A 10,673-nucleotide genomic window follows, 5' to 3' on the forward strand; every position below is an offset into this window, starting at 1 on the left:
GATTTAAAGGATTTTTTCATATTCACAAGAGTTTCAATCTGGTCAAATTGTAGTCCTGAGATTAAACTAATGTAAACAAAACAAAAATAATTAGGTCACTGGTATAAAAAGTGTTTTAAAATCTTAATAGCCCAACTGGATAGAAAAACCAGCATACTTTTTCTTTTTTTCTACAGACAGTCCTCGTTGGCACTCCCTGCATACTTCCGGTCCATGCGCCATTCCTCGAGCATTGACCAATCAGCTTCCTCAACATCCATTAGTGCCCCGCCCATTACTATTCCAGCCTCGTTCTGGAGACAGTCCAGGAATATAAAGCCTTTGTCCGGCTTTCTCAAATTATTGCCGAGCCACACCGCTACTTTTTACATTCATTGGAGAACTTCTCGCACAATTTCTAACAATGAGGGAGATTGTTCACATCCAAGCCGGTCAGTGCGGAAACCAAATCGGTGCCAAGGTAAGAAGAGTTTTTCAGAGTAAAATCAGAGTCATTTATATTTAGCATCTTCTACTGAAAATATCTTAAAATGCAACAATGATTGTGTGTTGTATAGTTGAAGTTTTTTATTGTATTTAAAACAGAAACATTTTGTCTACTTTATATTTAACATGACCGTTAGGCAATACAGAGCAATTGTGTGTCCAGTTTTTGGCATTGCACACTTTACCAAACGTTATTAATAATGTATAACACTATAGCAACATGTAGAGCACTTTCATAACTCCTTCACTATGTACAAGAATCTACTTCTCCTCACACTGCTTTGTCTTGTCCTCTTTTTGTCTCATCTGAAGCCCCCTTTATTCACGCCCAAGAATATGCGGCTCCCACTCCTATTCATTCCCATTATGTCTTTTAGTCGCTCTGAATAGCATTTTTCATGTAAACGATGCTCAAATTCCACAGACTCCGAGCATTAATGTCTTTGTGTGTAAATTAGAGTTGTGGGTGTAGAGATTGAGAGAGGAAGAGGGGGGTCTGTCTGTCCTCTTTCTTTCTCTCGTTGTCTTCAATGCACCGGGTGTGGCGGATCTGATGGGCACAGCAGCAGCAGCGCTCTCTATAATTATTACCATGGCGACCTGTAATCAGTGTCGCGAGCCCTTTAAACAGCTGTCAGGACTCTGAGCGCAGCCACGTGGCACTAATATTACTATAGCATCTTTTTCTTTTATTTCAAGTATTTTATCCAGTTAGTCTCTGCCTGTCCTGTCAGTGAAGCGTTAGTGTCATCGATGTGCAGATATTGACTGCTGTGATTCAGTGGTGGAGGATGCTGGAAAGGGTGGGGCTGTGCAGGAAGACAATGAGGATTTAATTGAAGACATAACCATTGAAGTAGGCTAATAGTGGTAAATTATGAACTCTTGATTAGTAACATTATTATTATTATTAGTTTTAGTCATCGCTTAATTTGCTTTAAAATTGGCTTCTTTCTTACTTTGATCTCACAAAAGGATTAGCTTTCCTTTATCAGCCTCAGATATGACCAACTTGTTTGCTTTTACATTTCAACAAATTTACTTATAGTTCAATTTTATATATAAATAGTATATATATAAACTTTTTTTCCATGCTAAATGCTATTAAATGCAGTAGTTATTTTTATTGATGACCTCTTAACCACAAATTTTTATCATTTAATCCCTGAAGTTAAAGGTAAAAATAATTCAACATAAAATCATAAACTCTAAGAATCATAGACTTTTAAAGTTTTTGTTATGTATGAATAATGCTAATTTAAAATTTGGTATGAAATGTATATTTCCTAAAACATGTATTTGTCTTAAATAAAATTCCAAATTATTAAAAAGTACATTTAATTAAAATTAAAAATGAATGCAGAACCAAAGGTTTCTGCTCAATAAAAGTTTCCCAATTGATAACGAACACAAATAGTGACAGTTTAACCTTTTCTAATCATTCATTCATTCATTTATTTTCTTTTCGGGTTAGTCCCTTTATTAATCTGGGGTCGCCACAGCGCAATGAACCACCAACTTATCCAGCATATGTTTTTACGCAGCAAGTACCCTTCCAGCTGCAACTCATCTCTGGGAAACATTCATACACACTCATTCTCACACATACACTACTGACAATTTAGCTTACCCAATTCACCTGTACTGCAAGTCTTTAGATTGTGAGGGAAACCGGATGCAGGGAGAACATGCAAACTCAACACAGAAACACTCAAACCAGCGACGTTCTTGCTGTGAGGTGACAGCACTATCTACTGCACCACTGCGTCGCCCCCTTTTCTAACCATGACTTTTATTATTGCATATTTTTAAAATAATTTAATATTGTTCTGATGAACCAAAGCATTAAATTTTTGGTCAAAAATGAAGGAAGACCTTTAGAGAAATACATTTAGGGCTAGCGATTTGACCTAAAATCAAAATCTTTATTATTGAACATTTTAACTCGATTACAATTAATGAATGATTATTTTATGTATTTATTTTATGTTTTTGCCCTCATAGTTCACTAGTTTTTTACAGTAAATATCCTCACACATTACAAGTGAGAGATCTTTAAATGAAGGGTGCATTGCTTGATTTTAAAATAATTGGAGGAAACGCACACTGTCTACTTTAAATGATTATTTATTGAACATCAATGCTGAACAACTGAAATTGTCCGCGCCGCCCACCCTTGTTACCTCTACCAAACTGACCAATCACAAAGCTTGTGCTGTGTGTCATTGTGACGTGTAATTGCTTTTTTTTGAGAGGTGTGGGTATGCGAAGGCTGCGCCGGACCGTACGCTTGGCAGAAGTATAATGTCAGAATAATATAAAAAGTATAAATCATAATAGAGTAAGTATAAATTAGCCTTGAGAAAATGGGGACACGTGACTCCACACATGGCAGGGAAAGTAATTAATAAAATTGACCTGAAAAAATTTGATCGATTATAGGTTCTGAATGTCGATTGCGATTACTTTTTCGATTAGTCGCCCAGCCTTAAATACATTTGCCTAAAATCTGTAGAATCTGTAGAACTTTTTCACATACATGACCCAATTTTAAAACACGCCTATTTTAAAGATTGCTCATGAGATGTTGCATGACTTATGTGGCATTAAGAATTGGGTTAAATCGTCCTCATCCGTTATAAGACTTTGACATGCCTTTTAAATGATGAGATGGCGAGTGTCTGTTGAACTCATCTGAGGTCAGGGTGGGGAAGAGGAGGCATCTGCAAATGGACTTAATGCCTCTAACAGCTGCTGCCCATCCCTTCTACAGTACAGATATAAATGAAACATGAATAATGAATGACTAAATTGCATATTCATGGGGTAAAAAGAAAGCCCGTTGATTTGGTCAATTGAATAATTGGCAAAAAAAATTATAAAATGATTAAAGTAATTACATTATTTTCTTTTTGTTATAAAGGTCAAATAACTGAAGGTGAATGATTTCATACAGCATGTGTCCGCTAGGTTTTTTTTATGATGATATTATGTGTTGACAGCAGAAATGTGGCTAACAGGTTCTGATAGGCAAGAGTGTCAGAACGGGGTCATGGTAGGCCTGTGTCCATCAGCGCATTCTAGTTTGTTGGCCTCATTCTTTCAAAACAATTATTTTCAATAAACATCCCATGCAAGAACAATCTTTTCTTTTTCCGTTCACTTGCTGATATCCGTCTATCTCGACCTCCATCTCTGCGCTTTTCTATCAGATTAGGGTCACATGGAGAGTAACCTAGAATTAATGATTTAAATGTCCATAAGGCCTCCTGCTGAGGTAAAACTCAGCTGAAACCAATTCCAGTTTACAGATTAACGATTGGTTTATACTGATGCTCAACATTCAGTGCCTAATAGGATAGATTTGATGCATACTTTTGTGTGTATGTGCAGTCGGGAAGATGTCTGTAATGTCTGTGTGTTGTTTGTAGTTTTGGGAGGTGATCAGCGATGAACATGGAATCGACCCAACCGGAACCTATCATGGAGACAGTGACCTCCAGCTGGACAGAATCAGTGTCTACTACAATGAGGCTACAGGTACTTTAAGACATTGGTATAAAGAAAGATGAAAGTATATTATTAGCATGAACAGTATTGATAATCAAAAGTTTTTTTTTTTTACTTTTTAATGATTGTTTAAAGGATTTGTTACCAATTCTTTATTAGTTATGTCATAACATAAAATGCATTATAATCTTTAAGTTTTAATCTTTAATCAAGCATTTCACTTGGAAGTTCATCCCAATAAAGGAGAAAATATATTTCTATTTCATAATTATTTTTAGAGAAATACATGGAAAGTTTTCAAATGGTTCTTAAAGCAAAAGGCTGAAAATCATGAATATGTGATACGAGATCAGTTCTATTTATTTTAATTGATTCATTTAAGTTTTTAAACTTTTCTGAATCAGATTTTTGCTAATTATGTAATATGACTTTAATCATTTTAACGTTAAGTACATAATAGACAATAGATATGCTATGTAAATGCATGTATTTTGCAATTTAATTATAGAAAGCAATTATTTAAATGATTCCGTTCAATAGCAATGTTAACTCCTTAAGTTGGATGGTCCATTTCTGATTTTTTTTTTTACTTCAGTCATACAGATATTATTACAAATAATACAAACATCATATTTGTTTCATCTTTATTAACATTTAATTACAGTAGTATAAAACATAATAAAAATATAACTTAAATAATATGTAAATAAATATTACATAATCTAATAATTACTAGAGTAGTTTAATAAAATGGGATTCAAACAAAGTAAATTGGTTTGTGAATCCATAAAATGTTTTATTAAATTAACATTTCCAAAGTTCCAAAGTTTTTGAACCATTTATAAAATGATGGTCTTTAAATAAGACGTTACATACAATAGATGTATTTTACATTTTAATATAATAATTTAATTAATAATAATTTAATTAATAATAATTTTAATATGAGCGTCCCTTGTAAATCTCCAGGCCTAAACCAGAGCTATTCACTAAATATGTTGAGGTTAAACTTGAGGTCAACTAGAGGTGACATCTAGAGGTCAATATTAGAATTAAACATTCTCAACCTACATCTTAAAGCCCTAAACCTGCATGCAGATACTACAATATCTCATTTCAAACATTTAGTTTCCTATATGTACTGAGCTGGTCTGTTTCTCTTTTTTTCTTGTTTCTCTATGTCTCGTGGAGGAGGTAAATATGTGCCAAGAGCCATTCTAGTGGATCTGGAGCCTGGTACCATGGACTCTGTGCGTTCAGGGCCCTTTGGACAGATCTTTAGACCTGACAACTTTGTATTTGGTGAGTGACTGATAACAAGTCTATCATCACACAAAAAATCTAATTGACAAAAATTATGGAACAGAATCATAGGGTTATCTTACCCAAAAACACAATTATTTTACTAATTATTCACCCTCATGTCATTCCAAGCCCCTGAGATCTTTGTTCATCTTTAGGACACAAGTTTTGATTTTAAATTATGGTGAAATCTGAGAGCTCATTCATCTTCCATAGACATCAATGTTCCTGGCTTGTTTAAAGTCAAGAAAGGGACCAAAACTTTCTCAAAACATACCATATGTCTTCAAAGCTTCAATCAGAATATTATAGAACTAAAAGAATACTTTTGTGCACATATAAAACAAAAACAAGGACTTTATTCCATGGCTTCTTCTGTTAAGTGTCAGTATATTGCACACATCTTTAAGTACTGTGTGGTGACGAATATCCCTCTGATGCCTGTGATTGGTTTCCTCTGTTTGAAACAAAGCACTGGTGCATCCGAGGTAATATGAATGTGACACCTGACACATGAATGTGCGCCCTGTATTGAATGATTTTTCTAACTTCTTCTGGAAGAGTCTGGAACATTGCTGTATATAGAGAATAAGGAAGCCCTCAGATTTAATCTAAAACATAATTATCATAGCCATATCTACCTGCAGCTCAAGACCGGTTACTCACTGAAGCTAAGCAAGGCTGGGCCTGGTCAGTACCTGGATGGGAGACCCAATGGGAAAACTAGGTTTCTGTTGGAAGTGGTGTTAGTGAGGCCAACAGGGTGTGGTCTGTGCGCTCAATCTGTGGTCTGTGTCCTAATGCCCCAGTATATTGAAGGGGACACCATAACGTTCAGTGAGCGCCGTCTTTTGGATGAGACGTTAAACTGAGGTCCTGACTCTTTCTGGCCATTAAAAATCCCATGGCACTTCTTGTAAAGAGTAGGGGTGTGACCACAGTGCCCTGGCCAAATTCCTTCCATCGACCCTTACCCAATCATCCCCATCCACCAAATTAGCTCTATCACTGTCTCTCCACTCCACCAATAGCTAGTGTTTGGTAAGCGCACTGGCGCCGTTGTCTTGTGGCTGCCACCCTGTCATCCAAGTGGATGCTGCACATTGGTGGTGGTGTAAAGAGACCCCCTCATGATTGTGAAGCGCTTTGGGTGTATGGCCACACATAAATGAGATATATAAATGCATGTTACATTACACCATTAATTTATTCGACTTAGTACCTGATTTATCAGGGGTTGCCACCGTGGAATGATCCACTAACTGCTCTGGCATATGTTTTACGCTGCAAATGCCCTTCCAGCCACAACCGAGTACTGAGAAATGCACATGCACCCTCGCATTCACACGTGCACTTATACACCACAGCCAATTTAGTTGGTGTGTGATGGAAACAGGAATACATGGGGAAAACCCACGTGAACACGGGGAGAACATGCAAACTCCAGCCGGGATTCGAACCAGCAACCTTATGTTGTGAGGTAACAGTGCTAACCACTGAGCCACCATGCTGCCTTAAAATATAATAGAATTATTTTGTATTCCAAAGACGAAGATAGATCTCAGGGGTTTGGAGCCTCATTAATAGTTGTGGTATATATTAAATAAAAGAATTTTCATTTTACGGTAAACTAACACTTTAAAAGATCCAATTAAAGCAGGAAAAAGAAAAATGCACCTCATCCTGCAAAGTCTGAAGTGTGTTCTTCCTCTTTGTCTCCTCACAGGACAGAGCGGTGCTGGTAATAACTGGGCCAAGGGCCACTACACGGAAGGTGCCGAGCTTGTAGATTCAGTTCTGGATGTGGTCCGCAAGGAGTCCGAGAGCTGTGACTGCCTGCAGGGCTTCCAGCTCACTCACTCCCTCGGCGGTGGAACCGGCTCCGGCATGGGTACCCTGCTGATCAGCAAAATCCGCGAAGAGTACCCAGACCGCATCATGAACACCTTCAGCGTGGTGCCTTCGCCAAAGGTCTCTGACACCGTAGTGGAGCCTTACAACGCCACGCTGTCGGTTCATCAGCTGGTGGAGAACACAGACGAGACCTACTGCATAGACAATGAAGCCTTATATGATATCTGCTTCCGCACCCTCAAACTCACCACCCCCACATATGGCGACCTCAACCATCTTGTGTCTGCCACCATGAGTGGTGTCACCACCTGCCTGCGCTTCCCCGGCCAGCTCAACGCCGACCTTCGCAAGTTAGCCGTCAACATGGTGCCATTCCCCCGTCTGCACTTCTTCATGCCCGGCTTCGCTCCTCTGACAAGCCGAGGCAGCCAGCAGTACCGCGCCCTCACCGTGCCTGAGCTCACGCAGCAAGTTTTCGACGCCAAGAACATGATGGCGGCCTGCGACCCAAGACATGGGCGCTACCTGACCGTCGCCGCGGTCTTCCGAGGCCGCATGTCTATGAAGGAAGTGGACGAGCAGATGCTGAACGTCCAGAACAAGAACAGCAGCTACTTCGTGGAATGGATCCCCAATAACGTTAAAACCGCCGTCTGCGATATTCCACCTAGGGGTCTCAAAATGGCCGTCACCTTTATTGGTAACAGCACGGCCATCCAAGAGCTGTTCAAGCGTATCTCCGAGCAGTTCACGGCTATGTTCAGGCGTAAGGCTTTCCTGCACTGGTACACGGGCGAGGGGATGGACGAGATGGAGTTCACCGAGGCCGAGAGCAACATGAATGACCTGGTGTCCGAGTACCAGCAGTACCAGGACGCCACCGCCGAGGAAGAGGGCGAATTCGAGGAAGAAGCCGAGGATGATGCTTAAGAAGGAAACTAAAGGGTGTTTTGGGGAGGTGGTAGTGTGTTTAAGTTTTGAGTAAATGTAGCAAAACTTTTATGAAAGTGTCTCAATCAGATGAAGTAGAAATTAGCACTAGACAAAAAGGGGCCAAAAATGACCAGAGGAAGGCAGAAAGAATGTTTTTTAAACATGGATTAGAGTGGGTAACAGTGTTTACGATTACAGTTCACTCTTTTTAGTGTGTATGAGTGTATTAGTTTACCATTCTGATGGTGCAGTACAGAACAGGGAAGCGAAAAGTGGCAAACATCCAGGTAGAATCAGTGTTACAAATTGGGAGGACTGTAACATCTCATTTAAGTTTTATTTGAACGTTTGCTTCTTTTATCTACAAGTAACTTCAGTGAAATTTGTCGTGTTTTATTTGTGTGATTTCTTTTGTTACTATTGCACTGGAACAGGGCAATTCTGTGAAATAATGGCACTTCAATGTGACCTCCAGGGGTCTGATTGCAGTATTGCAAGAAATGTTTGGAAAAGATAGGCATGTCGTGGAAGTGGTTATGGAAAAGGACTGATGGAATGACAGGGTTATTGAATCTTGGCCTCACTTGGACGCCAACCAACGTCTACAGGAGGACATAAATCAATGGATGGCAAGGGCAATACAGGAAAGGGAAGTATTTTAGATTAGGCAAATAGAAAGACAAGCATGTTGAATGGATTGTTGGTGCAATTTTTAATTCATGGACTCTGTTATGTCTTATTTCTGAGCCCATCGTTTTAAGTGTTATATTGTTGATTATATATTTCAAAAGTTTTGATGTTCCTTGATTGTCCCTGTGTGGAAGGAAACTGAGCCTCTGGAGAAAACCAAAATAAAAATGAAAACAATTTCGTTAAAAATCAAGTCTTTTCTGTGTGTGTGTGTATGTGTGTGTTTGTGTGTGTGTGTGTTTTTTTTTTTTGGAACTGTTTGTTTTATTTTTCTGTAACACTTTACCAAACACATTTTATAGGAAGTGGGACTCATAACTTGGGCCAAACAGAATCTGCGGACATTTTTTGCTATTTCTGCACAGACAATCTGCATATTAATGTGGAATGAATTTGGGAGTACCGTAATTAAAACTTGATACATAAAAAAAACAATACCTATTTAACTGTTATTTAGTGTTTGCAATGCAAATTCAATTAGATCCACTTCTACATTGGTAAACAAAGCAAGATCTCCTAAAAAATCTCCTAAAAGACTGGAATATTGCTTTACCAACTGTATTGTAAATAAAACGCCACAGCGGAATGAACCGCCAACTTATCCAGCATGTTTTTTTAACGCAGCGGATGCCCTTCTCAGGGAATAATCCATCCACACACACTCATATACCGACAACTAGCCAACCCAATTTCTGTGCGGCATGTCATTGGACTGTGGGGGAAACCGGAGCACCAGGAAGAAACCCATGCAAACGCAGGGAGAACATGCAAACTCCACACAAAAACGCCAACTGACCCATCGACCCTGCGTCGCTAACTGAGCTGCAATCAATGCTTTTAATGCTTTTGCTTTTGACGTCACTAGCTTCATCAAGTGTCCAAGACTGCGTTTCTCAGCTTATAATATAACTTCTTTAAATAAATCTTTACTTAGCAAAGAAGTTTATTAGAGACATTTATCATCTTTTAAAACTTTTCGACAGTTTCTGGAACATTCTATTATGACAATTCTTGTCTATGTACAATTTCCCTATACTGTTTGGAGAGTTTATTTGAGTTATTAAGTCTGTCCCTGTTAAAATGATCTAACTTGTTAAAAATCATATTTGCTATAATTCTTTATCTGTTGTAAACCCATAATTATGTTTAAAAGGTGTTAAGTTAAAATTTGATAAACAACAACAACAAAAAAAAGATAAACACATTTGTAATATTTTTCAGAGCCAAAATAAAATTACTCCTAAAGGCAAATTTTAGAGCCTGGTTAACTCCCTTAAAATACTCAATTACCAATAAAATGAAGGACATTCATTTTAAAATAATACATACAGTTTACCCAGTAAAATCTTTATTATCAAAGTACATTGAAATGGAGGACATCTGTAGTTTCTGTATGCAGATAAAGAGAGCCTTTGTTATTTATTTTTGAATGCAACGTTGTAAACAGTTTCTGGAAGGATCTATCGAAATATATATTTAAAATGACAAAACCTTTTTATTTTAAAAGATTTTTTATGCTCATATTTTATATTGTTTTGTTTGTATGTTCCTGAAGGTTTGTGCAGTTGAAAAAAAACTGTTTCTCAGCTTGCTTTTGCAAGTCTGCAGTCAGTTGGTCTTTCCAGACCTAGAAAACCTATATGAAAATTATATAATTGAATAGAATATGTATTATTCAATATTTTACTATATATTGAAATGCATTTTAGTAATAAAAATGCTTAAAATCATTCCAACAGAAAGATCTTGAGAAAAACTTTATTTGTAAAGTATTTACCTTATTCAGTTACGTATTATGAAATATACTTAATTGTAATAACTTGAATTATTTGGCTATTTTATAAAAAAATAAAAAGAAGATGATTAATGTAAATACAAAAAAACTAAGAAATGTCTGA

The 10,673-nt window shown here is 37.5% G+C and overlaps 1 protein-coding gene across 2 annotated transcripts; it reads left to right on the forward strand.

Annotated features, from left to right (window-relative positions):
- Positions 1–341: 341 nt before the first annotated feature.
- tubb5 (tubulin, beta 5) lies at positions 342–8,964 on the forward strand. 2 transcript variants are annotated; one of them, XM_005173471.6, is made up of 4 exons: positions 342–460; positions 3,918–4,026; positions 5,191–5,298; positions 7,025–8,964. In XM_005173471.6, the coding sequence occupies exons 1-4, from the start codon at positions 404–406 to the stop codon at positions 8,080–8,082; spliced, it is 1,332 nt and encodes a 443-aa protein (XP_005173528.1). In that variant the 5' UTR covers positions 342–403; the 3' UTR covers positions 8,083–8,964.
- The last annotated feature ends 1,709 nt before the right edge of the window (positions 8,965–10,673 follow it).

Source organism: Danio rerio, chromosome 16, assembly GCF_049306965.1.
Source record: "Danio rerio strain Tuebingen ecotype United States chromosome 16, GRCz12tu, whole genome shotgun sequence".
Taxonomy (NCBI): Eukaryota; Metazoa; Chordata; class Actinopteri; order Cypriniformes; family Danionidae; genus Danio; species Danio rerio.

Bases quoted from the DNA above. Each gene is read 5' to 3' on its own strand.
- tubb5 (XM_005173471.6), top strand. From the start codon at position 404: ATGAGGGAGATTGTTCACATCCAAGCCGGTCAGTGCGGAAACCAAATC. The intron at 461-3,917 runs GTAAGAAGAGTT...TGTTGTTTGTAG, and splicing joins GAAACCAAATCGGTGCCAAG to TTTTGGGAGGTGATCAGCGA. The intron at 4,027-5,190 runs GTACTTTAAGAC...CTCGTGGAGGAG, and splicing joins CTACTACAATGAGGCTACAG to GTAAATATGTGCCAAGAGCC.